Source organism: Barbus barbus (assembly GCF_936440315.1).
Source record: "Barbus barbus genome assembly, chromosome: 4".
Taxonomy (NCBI): Eukaryota; Metazoa; Chordata; class Actinopteri; order Cypriniformes; family Cyprinidae; genus Barbus; species Barbus barbus.
Window position 1 is genome coordinate 10400210 of NC_136732.1, and position 21291 is coordinate 10421500.

The 21291-nt window shown below is 39.1% G+C and overlaps 1 protein-coding gene across 2 annotated transcripts in view; it reads left to right on the forward strand.

Annotated features, from left to right (window-relative positions):
• xylt2 (xylosyltransferase II) overlaps positions 1-21291 on the forward strand; it is a 30052-nt gene that overhangs the window by 8757 nt on the left and 4 nt on the right. The window contains exons 2-11 of one of the 2 annotated variants that reach the window (XM_079415328.1): positions 3678-4200; positions 4292-4467; positions 6529-6731; positions 9684-9764; positions 12883-13099; positions 13328-13504; positions 13725-13981; positions 15060-15255; positions 17004-17337; positions 18085-21290. In XM_079415328.1, the coding sequence (XP_079271454.1) occupies positions 3678-4200; positions 4292-4467; positions 6529-6731; positions 9684-9764; positions 12883-13099; positions 13328-13504; positions 13725-13981; positions 15060-15255; positions 17004-17337; positions 18085-18404 (2484 nt within the window). In that variant the 3' untranslated portion in view covers positions 18405-21290. Of the gene's footprint in view, positions 1-3677; positions 4201-4291; positions 4468-6528; positions 6732-9683; positions 9765-12882; positions 13100-13327; positions 13505-13724; positions 13982-15059; positions 15256-17003; positions 17338-18081 lie in introns of both variants that reach the window. The other variant, XM_079415329.1, reaches the window with a different exon arrangement.

The following is a 21291-nucleotide window of genomic DNA, read 5'->3' on the forward strand; positions in this document are numbered from 1 at the left end:
CAGCCCATTATGTTGATGCAGAATGGAAACTGCAAAGTTTTTGCCTTCAGACATGTTATTTTCCTGGGGAAATAATTGGCCGAGGGCTTAAAGATGCACTGGCTTCTTGGAAGCTTGAGGAGGATCGACAAGCGTGCCATTGGTAAGTATGATTAATAATGCAAGCAATAAAATCGCAGTTATTCAGATGTTCATTTTTATTAATAACTGAAATTACGATTATTATGTTTTAAAAAATATTTTTATTTATTTTGCTTTTGTAATAATAGTGCCAATCACTTAAAAATGTCATGTGTATGCTATCTAAAATTATGTAGGAGAATGCTCTTTTGTCAACAACAAAAAAAAGATAATAATGCTGGCTAACAAAAAAAAAACATTTTATGTCTAACCAACTCTTATTTAAAAAATTAATAATTTAATAAATATCGTTACATTTTAAAAAGGTATAATTTCTTTCAGTCATTGTTCCCATCAAAATAAATTGAGGTTTACAGAGTTTGTTAGTTATAGATTCATAATCTAAAGTTATGAAGGAGAAAACGTCACGGAAGAATGAACTGCTATTTCAAATCTGTTTTCTTGCTTTGTTTATCAGAACATGCTGTGAAAGACCACAGAGTGCAGTTGCAGTATGCAAGAAGGTTGTAAGTGCGTTTTCCTTCAGCGGGAAAAAGCATCCGCACAGGCTGAGCTCGGCCTACCCTCTCATCAGCTCATTACGGAGACAAAAGATGATCGAGCAAGTTTTAGAACAGGAGAAAGCCATAGCTCGGGTTCTTGGCTCTGCAGCTTGTTCCAACGTGGCAAGACATCGATGTCATGGAATCCATAAATAAAGCTGTAAGTCCTCTGCAAGTTGTTAAAGAGCTGACATCTTTGTTGCCAGACAAAAATCTTGAGACAACAGTTCAGATGACCCAGGACATGGAGCAGGAAGAACAGAGAACAGAAGCTGGGGCTAAGAGGAAGAAAATCTTGGGAAGCTTTTTTAAGAAAACTGCACCAGCACAACAACCTGTCATTCAATCAGAAGAAGACAAAGTCAAAACTGAGCTAACGGCCTATTTGATGCCTCCTGATGTAGATTCAGACACAGGTGGAAAGCTAATGAAGCAATCTTCCCCAGGCTTAGTATTGCTGTAACCAGTGCCCCTTCTGAGAGGGTGTTCAGTGCAGGTGGGAACATTATAACCTGTCATAGAGCATCTCTGAAGCCTGAAACAGTAGGCAGACTAGTCTTCCTCTCAAGAAACCTGTAAAGAACAACTACATGTGACTCATCAACAACATGTTTTGTGTTTGCATGATGGTCTGCCAAGGGCTGGTAGTCATTTACGAACATTTACTGGTGTGAATTTGCTTGACTTTTTGAGTTGACTGATGTAATGTTTAAGTTGGTTAAAATGTTTGTTTTTTTTTTACTCTGTGTTCAGAAGTATTTAATGTTTAATTCAAATTGCACAATATTTACTTTCATATTTCATTCAAATATTCTGCAAAGATGTTTAACTAGAAAATGTATTTACACCATGTTGAGCAATTCATGAATGGCATGCCCACTAAAAATACAATGTTCCTTAACCAGATGGTTTTTCAAGTTGCAAATAAAGAGAATGTTGCTTCAGTAATGTTGTTGTAGTTATGTTTTAAGTTGACTAGTTACACATTTAAAAAAAAATCGAAATCGTGAATCGGTCAAACTTAAAAACAAGATTTTTATTTTTTGCCATATCGCCCAGCCCTAGTATGTGTACATCAGCTGCCATAGTACTTAAACATCAGTACGGTGTCAACTTTCTTCTAATATTAAATGGGTCAAAGGCAAAAAAGTGGGGTTGAAGCATCAAAACAACAAACGTTTAATACAGCTTTGAATGTTTGTTTTTTTTCTTCGCAGATTAGAATGTGTCCCATTTATTTTAATTTTTTTTCTGAACAAAAAAATTATACATTTTTCCCATGATTTACCCGCTTAAATGTTATTCAGTGTAACAATAGGTAATATACCAAAACGTCTTGTCAGACATATTTAGATCAAGAATCATTAGAAATTCTGTAATTAATTACTCACCCTCATGTCATTCCAAACCCGTAAGACCTTCGTTCATCTTCAGAACACATATTAAGGAAATTTTGATGAAATCCGAGAGCTCTCTGACCCTCCATAGACAGCAGTGGAACTGAAATGTTCAAGGCCCAGAAAGGTAGTAAGGACTTTGTTAAAATAGCACGTGTGACATTAGTGGTTCAACTGTAATATTATGAAGCTACGAGAATACTTTTTGTGTGCAAAGAAAATAAAAAAGACTTTATTCAGCAATTCTTCTCCCCTGTATTATTCTGATATTCTTTTTATTTATATCATATAGTAATGTGCAGCAAAATTTTGTATTAAACAGCAATATTTACTATGGCTGGGTATTGATATAGATTTCATTTTTTGATTCAATTATGATTCTCAAGCATTTAGGTACATGTCCATTTTTCTTAAACTCTGAAATATATAGGAAACCCTCTCACTTGGTGCATAACTGTAATTTTTACAGATTAAAATGAACAGCAGAACTATAAAATTGCAGTTTACTTTTAGATATAAGTAACACTGAGTTTAATACAAAATCTGAGTTAATGTTTTTATGTCAACTTTCTAGTGATATAATTATGTCTCTACATCAAATTATTGAAATATAAGCATAAGGGCGAATATTTAGCAAATTGCTCTTTTTTTTTTTTTTATAGAGTTAATTTTTTAACTATCGAGCTATGGACACAGAATGGCATTTTTGAGGTATGGCATTCCGGCCATACATTTGCCAAAACTCGTCTGAACGCAAACTTGATGCAATGACATCATAAATGTGCAAATGAATATGTGACGTCACATGCCGCCACAAGTCTCACAAAATCCTGTGGGAAACGCTGCACACATGATACATTTCAGCAAGTTGTACTGTTTCTATCAACACCTTCTGATGTTCATTCATGTGTATTTCGTACTGTAACTAGTAGTAGATGATCGTTCACAGTGATCTTACATGCCAAGTTAAAGAGCACCAAAACTATACTTATTGTATGAATTGCGTAAAAATTTGAATAGACTTAAAAGTAACAATGCACATTTCAGTTATGGGATTGGAGGCGTGCTACAAATAATGTTTTGTGACATTTTGTTCATGCATCAACTGAAAACAGCATAGACTAAAAGATCAATCTTGGGATTTAAGAATCAATATTAGTTCATTAAAATGAATATTGATTAAAAGTGGGAGACCAATATCACAGCCTAAACCCAATAACTTAATCTTAATGCTCCTAAAATATGCCACTGTAAGATAATGGCACTGAGTGTTTTTCTGTGTTGGCCGAGCTCTCACCCAAACCTCCTTCTGAGAGTCACTATCCTCATTACATACCTCTGATTCCTGCCACTAAACGACGCTAAAAATAGCCACGACTGGAGCCAGGGAAACAACAAATGAGAAACAAAGCAAACATGTTTTTGCCCCTTGGTTCCCTGAAACGTCAGCAAATTTGTTCTCAGAGTGTGAATCATCCGTCTGTTCTAAAACAGACTTCCTCCTCTGAGAATAAAGTTTGATCCTATTTTCTCATTAGGCTGATGTGGAGGGATCTGGTATCGCACCTTTGATTTATTTACTCTGTTCCCTTCTCAGCGGAAACACAGGCGGTCGAAATTGCCCGACCACAATGGGCAGGAGCAGAAGATGGACCCTGTGGCCTTTGAGAGGCAAAACTCCCTGTCGGGGACGAACCATGGCCAGCTGAGGCAGCGCCAGGATCAGCCCGCCGTCACCACCATTATCAGAAGGGGGTCTAGACAGAGAAACAAGCCCTCTTTGAAGGACAAGAGTCTGGGCAGGCCGGAAGATGGAGTGGCGGTAGAAAAAGCCGCCCATTATGATCCATCGAGCAGCCGTAACTTCAGCGAGTCGCGGGCAGGGGAAATGGCCAAAATCCATCTAGTAGCACCTGGAGAGCCGGGCAGTGTTGAGGGTGCTCCTCAAGTCCCAAACAGTGACTTTGTGCCCAAATGTGAGATCTCGGGCAAGGATGCCCTGTCTGCCCTCCACCGTACGGGTTCACGGCAGTGCAGACAGGAGATCGCCAACATCGTGTGCCAGCACCAAGCGGGACAGCTCATGCCTCAGTCTCTACCTCAGTTTTGCCCAAAGCATGGTAACTGCACTCCTTCAATCATTATATCCACATCCAGTCATGCTTAAAATTTGACATAGAATTTGTTCGTTTTCTCCCTGTCCGTCTTTAGTGATCTCCAGTGCGGTCCAGCATGTAGATTTCACTGACACTGACCTCTCCAAGGTGGAGAACCCAGTTAGGGTGGTTTTCATGCTGGTGGTTCATGGACGAGCAGTCCGACAGTTGAAACGTCTCCTCAAAGCCATCTATCACAAAGACCACTTTTATTACATCCATGTGGACAAAGTAAGTTAGAACCCAACAGGTTTTTTTTTTTCTCATTGAGAACAAGGGTCTCGGTTTGAGCAGTTTTTTGCAGCAAAATCCATCAATTTCAGTAGGAGTTTCGAGTGAAGGTGAAATATTTCCCACACAGATTTCACCATGTTTCAGATGGCCATGTGGATTGGCCGTGTTGACCAACAGAAAGCTGTGAAAACTGAAGTGGCTTCTGTGCTTCACACATTGTTACATTATTAACAATAGACAATGGAACATTTTCTGGCTAGGTTTTGCTGAAATTTTCATTGACATGACTGCAACTTAAGTCAAGAACAACTGTAATTTGTTGAGTTAATTCTAATTGAGAACTTGTGAGTTCAAGACTGAATAGTGAGTCCTTTTGAAAGAGTCAATGAAAAGCTGGCTCATAAGAGTTGGGACTTGCTTACATTGTTTGCTGTGTAGAAAAAGTGGGTAGATGTGATGCATTTGCAGATCATGACATTTACTTTAGACTGCTGAAATAGAAATCACTGTAGATTCAGCAGTGGTGAAACAACAGTATTAACATTTTAATTCCAAAAAGATTTAGTTTCAGATTTATTTTTGTGAAGAATGAGAGCTGCTTTCCGAAGATAAATTCCAGAGTAAACAACTATGAGAAATGGATTATATTATAATAAGTGCTGAAATATGCTTATTGTAGGTCATAAAGTGTGGTTAGTGTCCTCAAGGTTGGATTTCATATAGGTATGCACCAAATGTTTTGGTAACACTTTAGTATATGGACCAATACTCCCTATTAACTAGTTGCTTATTAGCATGCCTGTTATTATCATATTTGCTGTTTATTAGTACTTATAAAGCACATATTCTGCATGACCATATTCTACATCCCTAATCCTACCCAATACCTAAACTTAACAACTACTTTACTAACTATTAATAAGCTGAAAATTAGGAATTTGTTGAGCCAAAAGAGAATTTGACCTAAAATAAAGTGTGGCCAAATTTTTTAGCTTTCGAAAGAAAATCTTTTGAGAATCTTGACTTGAAATATGACACTACAACTTCAAAAGATCGAAAACCAGAGGACCACAGCAGTGATCACATAATATTTTCTGGTTAGTACATGATTACATTTGACATTCTTCACATTTTTAAAGTAAAAAAAATGCAGTTTACATTCGCTTTTCCCATTTATGAAGACAATTAAAAACACAGAATTAATAATTGCATTTATATATGCTCCTACATGCTCATAATGGCCTCTTGTTAAGTATCTTTAAAATCAATATTACACTGATCAGTACTGACATATGCAATTACACTCCATAAACAATATTTTAACATTTTTAAATTGTTGGAGTCTGTATGTTATTGTCAATTACAGAGAGTTTGTTTACATTTATATTTCACACAATGCTTTTTTTTAAATTAGCATTGGTTTCAGGTTTTGGCTCAGGCTGTCCAGAATGCTTGGTTTTGGTCGAGATTTTGGATTTTGATTCACTGCAAACCACACCAGTTCAAGCCAACCATAGTCCAGTCTACCTTATCATGGGCTAAAGCCACTTTGACCCAAAATGAACTGAACAGTTCCACACCAAATGCTTTAGTACCTTTAAAAACAGCCCTATGGATCTGAGTTTTGATTTGAACTGAAGTGTTAGAGAAGTTCAGTGGCCATCAGCTCAAACTCACATGCTGGAGAACAAAGATGTGTGTGTAGAGCTGAAGTTTGTCAGCCTGTTGCTGGAGGAGCACTTCTCTCACACCCTGAAATGATTTGGCACAACATCTGCTCTGTCTTTTCCTCTATAAGACTGTCTCGCCTGATTCTAGTGTTTCATTTGAAGCTATTTCAGGTTTTAGCCTCTTAAAAGTAAAGTCTTTCAGAGCTAAACTGAATTCCTGACAAGAAATCTTCCCGCTCCCAGCAGCAGAAGCGTTATGACTGCTAGAACTACACTACTGCTGTAACATGATTGAAATATTTAACGAATCATTCAAGTGAAAATTCATGATATACTTATCTTCGAGACCATTGGCGATGATTGAAGACTACTATATTGTGCCTTGCAGCGTTCAAACTACATGCACCGGGAGGTGCTGCAGATGGCGGAGCTCTACCCCAATGTGAGAGCTACACCCTGGCGCATGGTCACCATCTGGGGCGGGGCCAGTCTGCTGAAGGCCTACCTGCGCAGCATGCATGACCTGCTGTCCATGCTGGACTGGAAATGGGATTTCTTCATCAACCTCAGTGCCACCGACTTCCCCACCAGGTCAGCATCGCCTTAGACAGGGCTCTGAATAGGGATGGACGATATATTATCATTTGCGATATACCGGTAAAAATTCTCCTCACAATAAGAATTAGTCCTCCCGTGATGATAACGATAAAGTTTAGTTGTTGACACATTTCTGTGTGCGACATCGCAGGAGGCAGATGTGAAATTGGGGAGGAGTTCATCGCTAAATGAAGAGCTTGAGCTCCTTCTACAATCTGGAACTGGTTTGGTTAATAAATGTATTACAGTAGCGCTTGTGTGATACAGTTTTGCATGTGTATGAGCCTGTTTACCAACCTGTTGTCCAACAAACATATAATTTATTGGCTTTTTCTCCAAATTAACTTAACATAGTTGAGTGTTTGAAATAATTTATTTTTGTGACCAGCGTGGTTCCATATTACAAAATGATAGTGTTATATACAGTGATAAAGGCTATGTTGATTAGCATTGCATTATAAATATACTTTCCTTTATAAAAAATGTGGAGTTTCTGTGCAAGGGCGTCTAGTATGAATTAAACAGTCGTTACATTACGTGTGTACTCAGTAATGCTCACAACACCCTATTTTGGGTAAAAATAGGAAAGATAATAATTTTCTCTAAAGAATCAGGATTTCCTGAATCATTGATATCATTATCGCAATAAATACCAGAAATATTGTGATATATTTTTAAGCCCATATTGCCCATCCCTAGCTCTGAAAGAAAACAAACTGGATAATAAATTCAGTTCTACTGCAGTTTTTTGTCATTAGTTGACTAGTCCTGGGGTTCCCAAACTTTTGACACAAAAATATTTACTTTAAATCCTTCTGAGATTTTAAGTTAATCTTTCAATAATTTAACACATTTGCATTTTGACAGTTCGCTGATGAGGGTTAATGCTCTCATGACTTTCAAGAATACAGATAGCGTGCTTTTTTCATTGTTTTTATTTGAAAAATATTTAAATAAAATTAAGAATATTAGTTTTGTCAAATTTTTTAAAAATTATTAATAAGACACTACTGTTGAAAATAGGGGTTGCACCGACTAGTCGACTTTAATGCTCTTCCATGACGCTTTAAGCTTAACATCGACTAGTCGCCAGTCCTATAGAGGCCACAACAGGATAAAAAATCTTTGAAGTCCAAATTTACACTCCGTTTCCATTTAAAATGACAAATAAATGCATAATCCGAAAGTACTCCAAAAGACCTGTGTGATTATACCATCTGAAAGTGAACGGGAGAATGCACGTTTTAAACGGCTTATTGTACAGGTAAGTTAATAGCCATTCAAATCTTATGCGCTTCTGCGTTATAATGCACACACACAGGCTACAGACAGTAGCTCGTACATCATGTGCAGATCGCGTGCACACAGAATCATTCAGAAGCACGGAAATGTATTGTCAACACTGTTCTGTGATTTCTTAATTAAATAGTTTAGAAACTGAAAAGTTCTAGCATTTTTCTTTAGTAACTAAAACCCAGAGCTTCACTATTGGTAGAGAGACGCTGCCTGGTAGAATTAATTCACACACGCAATTGCTCTCACACTAATGCAGCGGTTCTCAAGTCCTCGAGTCCTCTTTTGACATCAGTGGTTCAACCGTCATTTAATGAAGCGAAGCGCATGCGTTGTGGTACTCTTGTGAACGCGTGTCGAAGACTGATACAGAAGAGAAGAAATTGTTGAACAAAGTTATAAATATTCTCGTAGCTTTACAAAATTACAGTTGAATCACTGATGTCACATGGACTGTTTTAACTTTTTTTACTGTGAACAGAGCTGCTCTTAGACTAGTCTCAGCCTCAGACGTTGGGTAAACGTCTGATGCATATGGCACACTTATCTGGAAACACTTCAGGAGTTTCGAAGTCGTCGTCGGATTGGTTGAATTCTACAGGATTTCTGGGAGACGCGTGTCGCGTTCTTTAACGTTCCGCCTGGAAACAAAAATGTTGTGGCGCCAAACACCCTCAAGAAAGAAGAAAGCCGTCGTGTTTAGAACTGTGACGACAAACGCTTATCAGGATCAAATAAATGCTGGATTTTCAAAAGTATGTGAAATATTAAAAGTTTGCGGCATAGAGTCTTTAAGCACACCGGTCACACACCGGTCTGTTATTGTGGCGACATTTCCACACTCTGAAACGTGACGCTGAACGAAACGAACTGTGATTGGGTGTTTCACATGTCAGTCAAACATGGGCAGGCCTTGGCCAGTGAAAGCTACCATACATTCCAGACCTTCAGCCATCAGTCTGGCTATTCTTAGACCAACGTATCATGAGCTGCACGTCCATATTTCGTGATTGCACTTTTATTAATATGGATGGATTGTGCAGCCTTTTTTATTACATTAAATTCTATTATTATCTTTTTATCAACTCAAAAATCCCCTTGGGAAACCCTGGACTAGTCAGTTGTTGGATGAAGCCATTTCAAAAGGTTGTTAGGACGATGTCTTCAGTACAGTCTTCCTGAAGGAAGCAATCCCAAAATGCATTGCTGTGAGGTCAGTGAAAAAGCATGAGATGGATTGATGATACTGATTTAAGAGATACATGTGGAGGAACCTTCCCTTTAGCTTGTGTCTGAAGATGTCAAGTCAGAGCCGCTCTCGCTGTGTGCTAGCATGATGATGCTGGCAAATCAGTCTCTTTCTCTGCAATCTGTTTCAGGGCGATTTCTCTAACACACCAGAGCCTTACAATTTCACAATCCCTCCAGCTGTTGATGCTTTTTCTTTTTTAAAGCAAGCTAAATAAGCCAAATCGGTGTACATGGCCTGATGCACATGTAGACATTAATACCAACCAAATCCTGTCAGCAGCAGATAATTCCCCCCAGATGAAGACATCACCCACGCCACCCTGCAGTCAGCACTGGGTTTCTGACATAATCCCTCGTTTTTATCTCTTCTCTCCTCTCCTCTCTCACTATCATCTAAAACAGGACCAACGATGAGCTTGTGGCTTTTCTCACCCAGAACCGTGACAAGAACTTCCTGAAGTCTCACGGCAGAGAGAACGCAAGGTAAAATCACTTTAGATTCAACTCTGAGGTTATTTCAGGTCGGGTTACTAGTTCTGATATACTGTCTGCATCTTGGGATGCACTAAATGCATGACAGATTATCTACTTTGAGTATGGGTGGGGATTATGCATATTCGTTTTGTTTGTTTTTTTTAGATCAGAGTGAATGCATTTATTGAAATATTTGAATTCATTCACAGAATGAATCAAACTTCCTTATTGAAGCATCGCAGTTTTGATTCTTTCGTACTCACAAATCATAAGCTTTCAGGAAACTTGATGTCCAAACAGTATGCATTAAATCATTGTTCTATTCATACTGTTGCCTAATTATGCACAACAGTTAAATCATTATTAAAAGAAATTTAATATTCTTATTCTGGACACATTAAATTTATTAAAATTGACAAAGACATTACCAAAAATGTTTTGTTTCAAATAAATGCTGTTTTTCAAACTTTAAAATTCATCAAATAATCCTGAAAAAAATGCATCTCAGTTTCCACAAAAATATGAAACAGCAAAACTTTTTTCAACATTGCTAATAATAAAAAAAACAACTAAATATTTAAAAATAATAATTTCTGAAGGATCATGTGACACTGAAGACTGGAGTATTGACTCCTGAAACAGTCACAGGAATAAATTACATTTTAAAATATATTACAATAGAAAACAGCTATTTTAAATTGTAATCAAATTTTCACTGTTTTACTGAATTTTAGATCAAATAAATGCAGATTTGGTAAGCATGGGAGACTTAAAAAAAAAAAGGAACATTTAAAAAATCCCTCTATTTTTGGGCCCATGATAAATAAGGATGTCTGACGATGAAAATAAAAATATAGTTTTAAGTTGTCTTTATTTTAATTATTAAGAAATTAATCCTTGTTTTCCTGTTGCTTTCATATGTTAGAAAAAAATTATTTATTGACAAATGGTGTAATGAAGTAATAACCTTTTACCTTACACCTAAAAAATTCATTTTCAAAACCTTTTCAAACATATTCTTTACAAAAATATTGAATATTTGAATCATATCAATAGTTTTATTTGATTTTGCCATTTTATATATATATATATATATATATATATATATATATATATATATATATATATATATTACACAGTGGGTACGGAAAGTATTCAGACCCCCTTAAATTTTTCACTCTTTGTTATATTGCAGCCATTTGCTAAAATCATTTAAGTTCATTTTTTTTCCTCAATGTACACACAGCACCCCATTTGGACAGAAAAACACAGAATTGTTGACATTTTTGCAGATTTATTAAAAAAGAAAAACTGAAATATCACATGGTCCTAAGTATTCAGACCCTTTGCTCAGTATTTAGTAGAAGCACCCTTTTGATCTAATACAGCCATGAGTCTTTTTGGGAAAGATGCAACAAGTTTTTCACACCTGGATTTGGGGATCCTCTGCCATTCCTCCTTGCAGATCCTCTCCAGTTCTGTCAGGTTGGATGGTAAACGTTGATGGACAGACATTTTTAGGTCTCTCCGGAGATGCTCAATTGGGTTTAAGTCAGGGCTCTGGCTGGGCCATTCAAGAACAGTCACGGAGTTGTTGTGAAGCCACTCCTTCGTTATTTTAGCTGTGTGCTTAGGGTCATTGTCTTGTTGGAAGGTAAACCTTCGGCCCAGTCTGAGGTCCTGAGCACTCTGGAGAAGGTTTTCGTCCAGGATATCCCTGTACTTGGCCGCATTCATCTTTCCTTAGATTGCAACCAGTCGTCCTGTCCCTGCAGCTGAAAAACACCCCCACAGCATGATGCTGCTACCACCATGCTTCACTGTTGGGACTGTATTGGACAGGTGATGAGCAGTGCCTGGTTTTCTCCACACATACAGCTTGGAATTAAGGCCAAGAAGTTCTATCTTGGTCTCATCAGACCAGAGAATCTTATTTCTCACCATCTTGTGGTCCTTCAGGTGTTTTTTTTGTGTCTTGCACTGAGGAGAGGCTTCCGTTGGGCCACTCTGCCATAAAGCCCCGACTGGTGGAGGGCTGCAGTGATGGTTGACTTTCTACAACTTTCTCCCATCTCCCGACTGCATTTCTGGAGCTCAGCCACAGTGATCTTTGGGTTCTTCTTTACCTCTCTCACCAAGGCTCTTATCCCCCGATAGCTCAGTTTGGCCGGACGGTCGTCCCAAACGTCTTCCATTTAAGGATTATGGAGGCCACTGTGCTCTTAGGAACCTTAAGTGCAGCAGAAATGTTTTTGTAACCTTGGCCAGATCTGTGCCTTGCCACAGTTCTGTCTCTGAGCTCTTCAGGCAGTTCCTTTGACCTCATGATTCTCATTTGCTCTGACATGCACTGTGAGCTGTAAGGTCTTATATAGACAGGTGTGTGGCTTTCCTAATTAAGTCCAGTCAGTATAATCAAACACAGCTGGACTCAAATGAAGGTGTAGAACCATCTCAAGGATGATCAGAAGAAATGGACAGCACCTGAGTTAAATATATGAGTGTCACAGCAAAGGGTCTGAATACTTAGGACCATGTGATATTTCAGTTTTTCTTTTTTAATAAATCTGCAAAAATGTCAACAATTCTGTGTTTTTCTGTCAATATGGGGTGCTGTGTGTACATTGAGGAAAAAAAATGAACTTAAATGATTTTAGCAAATGGCTGCAATATAACAAAGAGTGAAAAATTTAAGGGGGTCTGAATACTTTCCGTACCCACTGTATATTATCCTTGCCATGCTCAAAAATAAAACAATAGATAATTTAACTTATAACTAACTTAATTTTTTTAATAGCTTTTAATGCTTTACACACTGGTTTACAAGTGTCCTCTGTTATCATTTCCTGTTTGTTGGTTGGTATTTTGGTAGGTTTACGACAATGATTTGGACGTCAATAATAAAAGAATGGTCCAGAATTCTTTTTAGATTTTTTCTTTTTATTCAGGAATTTCGGCATCTTTAAATGAGAGCCTCATTCGGCCTTTCCTGTCATTCATTATGATTTCGGGATAGTTACACCATCTTGACACTTTTGACATGCCTCAAATAAGTAATGCAGCCTAACTAGCCGTGACAGTGTTTATCATGACATCAGTCACCATCCTGCTCTCTCCTGTCACGTAGGTTCATTAAGAAGCAGGGTTTGGACCGCCTGTTCCACGAATGTGACAACCACATGTGGCGTCTGGGCGAGCGCACCATCCCTGAGGGGCTGGAGGTGTCAGGAGGCTCGGACTGGTTCTCCCTCACGCGCAAGTTTGTGGAGTATGTGGTAAACTCACAGGACGAGCTGGTGACGGGGCTCAAGCAGTTTTACACCTACGCTCTTTTGCCTGCTGAGGTACTGGACTAATGAAATAGAATGATAAAAGATTATATGGCCCATTTAAAGAAGCAGGATGAATCACTGTTATTGTTGTGGCTTAATCTGGTTGAATCATAAATTCATAAGTCTGTTAATATGATACTCCATATTAATTGTATTTAATTGGCACAGCGGTGAGCTGTAAACATTAAGTGCTGTGTCCCTGAGGCTATATTAAGTAATTCCTCTCTGTCTGGTTTTCAGTCTTTCTTTCACACAGTGTTGGGAAACAGCCACATGTGCGATACTTTGGTGGACAATAATCTGCGTGTGACCAACTGGAACCGGAAATTGGGCTGCAAGTGCCAGTATAAGCACATTGTGGACTGGTGCGGCTGTTCACCCAATGACTTCAAACCCTCAGACCTCATCAGAATACAGGTCAGTGAACCGTTAAGTTATCCCTGCAGATATAGTGAGTCAGAAGCCACAAGATATTGAAACGATCACAGTGGGCCTCATTCACTAACCGTGCATATGAACAATGTGTACAATGTGCATTATTAGGGAACGGGAACCAGTGCCTTTCATAGCAAATTGCCTTTTCTTGCTAGATCATAGATATTGACACCTCCTCAACCCCTCTTTTCTCCTATGACAGCAACTAACGCGGCCCACGTTCTTCGCCCGTAAGTTTGAGTCCACAGTGAACCAGGAGTCTATTGAGATTCTGGACAATCATCTGTATGGGCAGTACCCTCCGGGCACAGTGGCACTGAAAGCATACTGGGAGAGCCTATTCGAGCAGGCTGATGGGGTCTCATCCCTCAATGATGTGGCCCTCACGGCGTACCCCTCCTTCTTTAGACTGGGCCTCCGTAAGCAGGAGACCACTCAAAGCAGTTCTGAGGCCTGCAGGTGACAATCCCATCCATCCAATCCATCCATCCCAATTCATTCCCCCCAATCCATCCATTCTTCCAGTCTGTCCCTCCATCCCTCATATCCATTGCTTAAATCCACCCTTCTATCCAGTCCATCCCAATCATTCTAACCCAATCCATCCCTCCATCAAAATCCATCCTAATCATCCGACTATCCGATCCATCTCAATCTTTCTTTCTCAATCCATCCCCCCATCAAAATCCCTCCATCCTTCCATCCCCGTCTGTCCATCCCTCCATCCCCATCCATCCAATTCATCGCCACCCATCCATCCATTCATCCAATCTATCTCAATCCATCCCTCCATCAAAATCCATCCTTCATCCCAATCCATGCATCTATCTAGTCCATCCCAATCATTCTATCCAAATATAACCCTCCATCAGAATCCAACCTTCCATACCAATTAATCCATCTATCCAATCCATCTCAATCTTTCTATCCCAATCCATCCCCCCATCAAAATCCCTCTATCCCAATCCATCCATCCAATTCATCCCCACCCATCCATCCATCCAATCCCAATCATTCTATCTAAATCCATCCCTCCATCAGAATACAACGTTCCATACCAATTCATCCATCTATCCAATCCATCTAAATTTTTCTGTCCCAATCCATCCCTCCATCAAAATCATCCATCCCAATCCATCCATCTAATCCATCCTGATATTTCTATCCCAATGAATCCCTCCATTAAAATCCCTAAATGTTTCCATCCCAATCTCTCTATCCCAGGGCTGGGCAACTTCGGTCCTGGAGGGCCACTGTCCTGCAGAGTTTAGTTCCAAACCCGATCACTAGAAAGCTACATGTATTTGATTTGGGTTGGAGCTAAACTCTGCAGGACAGTGGCCCTCCAGGACCGAAGTTGCCCAACCCTGCTCTATCCCAATCTATCCCTCCATCAAAATCCATCCTTCATCCCAATCCATCCATCTGTCCAGTCCATCCTAATCTTTCTGTCCCAATCCATCCCTCCATCTCAAACCATACATCCATTCCTCCAGTCCATCAGTTGATTAATTTGATTAATTGTTTTCACCCACAGGTTTGAACCTATTGGCTACCCCGTCTCTGTGCACCTGTATTTTTATGATGACCGTTTCCAGGGTTACCTGGTCAGGCAGGAGGTGCAGAATGTGGTGACCAGGTCCCATGAGATTCTGGAGGTGTGGGCTGTTCCTCAAGCAACTCTGCAGCTAGAACACAACCTTCATGAGTTTGAGCGCCTCAAACACCTTGAGGTGAGAAGAACAGGGAGATCATTGTAAATTATTTGGTATACTTCACAGACACAATATAACAGACATAGCGACAGATTATTTCTTCAGTATTGTAATGTACATTGGCATAAAATGTATTACCGAGAAGAAAAAAAAGAGCAGGGACATTTTCTATGCATTGGCTGTAGACTGGATGGAGGCAGATCTGAATGCGAGCTTGCCGTCAATTGTAAGGAAGGGGCAGAGTTTAATGGCTCGTTTCCACTGAGCGATTCGGTACAGTACGGTACGGTACGCAATTATGTCCATTTCCATTGTCAGAAGTTGTGAATGGTACCAAAATAGTGTACCGTACCCATACCTCTTTTTTGGTACCCTTTCGTTGGGGTAAAAAAGGGTGGAGCTAAACTCGCTGCAGAAGTTGATTGGTTTACTAGAATCGTCACTTGTGCGTGATACAAGGGGATAAAGCTTCTCCTTCACTCGTTCCGCTCTGCTGTGTTCTGCTTATTATCAGAGTGTGCAAACACACAAAAAAAAATATAAGTGTATTTTATACTTTTATATTTTCACACAAACAATAACCGTTTCTCGATATGCGTTTTTGTCTGTTCTTGTGGACTTGTGAAACGTCATTGCCCAAAAACCTGCATAATTTTCAAAATATTACTGTTATTCTGTCATAAAATGTGGTTTTAAGAGTTTTTCAGGCGAGAATGTAGTTGTTTAAAACTCAAATCTACGGTTTATTTATAAAGATATAGCGCCTATTTGAAAATTTGCTATGTCGATTTTGGAGCTCCGTGCTCATGTATCCGCCTCGAGCAGCCTTACGCTCGGCTAGTCCTTCCGACATTTGCCGCTAGCTCTGATGTCTCTGTGGTGATTAAACGAGAATCAATTCATGTTGGGTATATTTAACAGGCATTCGTGGTCTCAAGAATCTATTATTTGTTCCTGGTCATATCGTTTTGACTGAGCACAAAGTTTAACTTTATATTTATTTCTTTACCTTAGTAACTTACAGCGCTGACTTTGTAGCAAACGTTTGACTGTGAATTGTTTGCTTTTGTCTTTATTTTCTCTTATATAAGCCTCTTATACTTATACATACTTATACTTTTATAATGGCTATTATTGTTCATTAAAACTGACATAAGAGGCAGAGTTTTGCTTACTGTCGCGCTTTATTGTCGATCGCTACTTCGGCATACACTACGCCTATCGTTGGCAGTGGAAACACAAGCCTGATCAGGGTTATCCGTACCGAATCGTACTGTACTGAACTGTATTGTATCATACCGCTCAGTGGAAGTGAAGCATAAGAGGCCAAAATAATTGGAGAAGTATGTCACCACATCAAAGTTTATTGTAGGGCTGTGCAATTGATCGCATGCGATTTGTCGTGTGCATCTCGTCAGTAAAGCCAGTTCTGTGATTAGCAGTAAATCGCCATCACCTGCTATCAGATGGTGCGGCATTTACTACACAGAGCCGTAGTTCACTGACAAGCTAGGCAATATCACGTTCATTCTCGCAAATGAATCGCCTGCGATAATGAACGCGATATTGCCTAGCTTGCCCTAGTTTATTGTTTTACTGGAAGATCCAGTTGTGACATTTTAATTAAACATTATAAAGTAAAACATATGAAATGCATACATGAAACATTTCCAAAAAGAGAAATAAAACATGCATTTAGAGAACAGAGTAAATTAATTCTGTAGTTCTTTAACATCGTATATTTTGTGCATGCTGTTTTGTACAAGGTTGGAACCGAGTGGGACCCAAAGGAGCGAATCTTCCGTAACTTCGGTGGTGTGATGGGACCTCTAGACGAGCCGGTGGCAGTTCAGAAGTGGGCTCGTGGACCCAACCTGACAGCCACCATAGTGTGGATTGACCCAGCACACATAGTAGCAGCCTCTTATGACATCAGCATAGACGTTGAGGCAGAGTTTACGCAATACAAGCCACCGCTTCAGCGCCCCCTCAGGCCTGGAGTGTGGACGGTGCGTGTGCTGCGGTTGTGGGAGCGTGTAGCTGAAGCTCGGTTTCTGGTCATGCCTCTGGCCTTCAAGGGACGTGAGCCCCTGCGCACAGGTGAGACATCAACGTGAAATATCATTACAATTCAAAATAACCGTTTTCTATTTGAATATATTTTAACATATGATGAATTTTCAGTATCATTACTCCAGTCTTCAGTGTCACGTGATTCTTCAGAAATCATTCTTATATAATTTGCTGCTCAAGAAACATTTCCTATTATTAACAATTTTGAAAACATCCTGCTAAATATTTTTGTGGCAACCATGATACATTTTTTCAGGATTCATGTATTTGTATTGGAAATCTTTTGTAACATTATAAATGCCACTTTTGGTCAGTTTAATGTGTCCTTGCTAAATAATTATTTTAAAAAAACAACAACTTTTGAACAGTATTTTATCTATATATTCAGATTTTATTTAAATATTTAATTATATAAAATAATATATTTTAAGCAACATTGTTACTAGTGTTTAATCCTCCTGTTATTTGGCCAATACATTTCATTAATTACCAACATTCTGATTTAAACTTTGTAGACAAATAAACAGTAGTAGTGCTGGGGGCTTATTGACACATAAGTCAACCAGAAAAATTAAAAATGTCACTTTGATGATGAAAATGATGAAATTTTAGAATAAATACATAAATATTATAGATATAGGTATATATTGAGTATAATACAGCATTCAGTTGACTATTGACTATTATAGCTTCCTGTTTTATTCTGAATGCAAATTAATATTCATAGACTACTGACCTCTCTCCTCTCCTCTCCTCTCCTCTCCTCTTCAGAAGACCATGGTTGGGTACACGCAGGTCCACCAGGTAACGTGTATTTGGAGCAAAGCTTCCAGCAGCTCGCCCACATATTGAAGCTGTCGCCCAGTGAGCCCGCCCTGCAAGAGGCGCAGAAGAAGACCTCCCTGGTGGGGAAGCCACTGGAGGCTTGGGTGGACAGCTCTGTCGGGGCTTTCTGGGTCACTGGAAACATTTGTTCTGAGCAGACCTCCTCCTGTCCCACCATAGGACTCTGCACCAAGACCTCTTGGAGTTCCTTGTCCCCGGACCCCAAATCAGAACTGGGGCCAGTCAAAAAACACGGTCGCATTAGGTAGCCTTGCAAGCTCGAACAAATGGAGCAGAGCACCGAAGGCCCTAAAGAACAGTCCACAAGAGTGATGTTTACGAGTCGTGGTCTTAAAGACTATCCCATTACTAGTCAAGGCACCTTCTGTTGAGGGCGGGAACTGGTTGAGGGTGAATCTACAAGAGAAAAAAAAAGTTTAAATTTGCACAAGAAGACTGCCACGTGGACAAGTCTTAACCTGAACAGTGGACAGTCTTAACCTGAAGTGGACACGTGTGAGTCTTGCTTTTATAAATCAATGTTCAGATGTCATCTAAATGCGTTGTTACAAGGTTCGGAGTCTTATTAGCATATAGTTTACGGTGTGGGTTTGTGATACAAAGACCCAAATCTCAACGATTTTACACTTTTATTCTTTGTTACGAGAAAAAAACTGTGCACATTATTTTCCTCTGAAAAACAGTGGTCAAAATTGGTATTTGAAGCTGTTGGAGGCAAGTGGCTGGAGTCTTCTGGCTGTATCGCTATGCTTATTTTGAAGCATTAATATCAAAACTTCAGAAGCAGATTGAAGAAGTGCACTTTACTGTAAGACCGAGCTCCCTCCTGATTGGGCTGAGTCTCAGCAGAGGAGGCGGAGCTCGCAGAATCGTCATTAATTTCAGCTTGGATTGATACGTTCTCTCACTTGACGTGATTCAGCTGCTCGGAGACGCAGCACTGCATGTAATCATCACATACAGCAACTAAACAAACACTAACGAACTCCGTCCGTCAGGAAACAAGAGTCTGAGTTCGTAATACTGTGACTTTGTCGTCGTTGAATGGCCTTTGAGTTGAAAAACACCTCATCTGGAGGACCTGCTTCATCCATTACTGCAGAGTTTGCTCAGCCGCACACAAATCGCAAAGTATGAAGACGTGGATTGAAATATTTGAGCCTGCCTGAAGATCTGACCCTGCTGAAGATCAGTCCGTGATCTGTCGCTCATACATACACTTGTGCTTGTATACCGTGTTACAGTATTTCACACTTAATTCTGGTCTTCCATGAGTTTGGTTCTCAACTACGAATAATTTAACACTTTCTTGAACTGAAGCTGGTGTAGAACAACACAAGAACTGGAGACTTGAGTTACACTTGCTGCTCCAATGTACACACGATTTAAAGGAATATTTCACATAATCATGTCAATCTTTTTGACTTTCTTCTGTGGAACACAAAAGAAGACTTTACAAGTAAAGGTCCGTCCGTGATTGCATGAATGGAAATGACTTGTTTGTTATATTTCAAGTCTTGAGGAACAAAATTATTCTCTGAAAATCTCCTCCTCTAGATCTTCAAAAAAAAAAATCCCTTTTGAAACCCATCAAAATATTTAACTTTTTTTTTTTATATGCACATTTCTGAAAATTAAGCTAAAAATCACGCTCCCAACCATGTTGAGCTTATTATGCACATATCACCCGTTTCCATTGAGGATTGCAAAATTTGCATTGAAAACCCAGCAATGTCAGAACAAACATATTGTCTCTTGATGTACCAAGTTTAAACATTTCAGAGTTGGAGAGGGCGATTTTCAGTCAGTATCTTAGTTCAAACATGATGTTCAAACATCGCCCTCATGATGTTCCAAAGCTTCAAGACTTTGGTTTATGTTTGAGAAACAAACACATTTTTAATGAAACCTGAAAGTTTTTGTTAATCCACTCCATTCAACCAAAATCAAACCACTTCTGCATTGATACATGTTTAAGGGAGAAATGCTGTCCGTAATGCACTCTTACTGATTTCTTTCAGCTATGGTATCCAAGAAATTCCCACTTTAGCACCATCTTGAAACATAAACCAAGCCCTATAGCAAAATCAACTATATAACAAACTAATTGAGCATAAATAGTTTTTTTGCACACACAAAACGAATACAATTGGGATTATACCACTTCAGTCACTGGGATTACTTTTATGATGCCTTTAATTACCTTTTTGAAGCTTGAAAGTGTCGGTTGAATGGGATTTCAAAGCAGGTTTCATTAAAAATATCTTCATTTGTTTTGCGAAGATGAATTAAAGTCATACAAGTGTGGAATGACATAAGTGAATATTCTAATTTTGGGTGAGCTTCAGTCTGTTCCCCACACTATTGTATAATTTCAGAAGATTTAAAGTAGGGTGCACGAGTCATATGGATTTGAGGTATTTTTGCGCTTTTTAGAGCCTGACAGCTTTAGCAGCTTTTACATTCTGCTTCTTTTTGTGTTCTACTGAAGTCATTCAAGTTTTGGCACATGATAACAGAATTTCTATTTTTTTGAGTGAGCTGTCCCTTAAATTCAGAATACAGTTCAGATTGGAAAAGATCAGTCTCCGTTTTAATGTCATAGCTGGTTGTTACCGTTTTTAACCACCCACGTTTGTCAATTTATGTGTGTTTTGCTTTTTCGCCTTCCAATGAAGACACTAGGAAACAAGCTCAAACAAATGTGTCTTGTGCGACACGCTGCTTTTATTTGGCATATACAATGCTTCTTTTACGGTAGATTTTAAGTGCCCCGTGTTTCAAAGGGGCTGTTTCAGAAACTGTTCTTTTGTGTTTTAGGTTTAAAGTGTCCTTTTTCTCTTCATGTATGTGCTTCGGTGAAGCTTTTTGTGGTATCAAAAGAAACAAGTGAAATTGGGATGTAAAGAATGGATGGATGAATGAATGCTATTTTTGTATTTGAAGTCACATTTTAACCTGTCGGTGAGAACTTGAAAATGCTGCGTCAGCTTTTGTTTTACGTTCATCATCAGTCTCACCGGGTCTCTGTGGGGTGTGAACACCAGTCTTAACCTGAAAGTTTGAGACACATTGAACCCGAGCCGATGGGCAACAACAGATGACACATGATGGCACAATAAAGATGTGAAATCA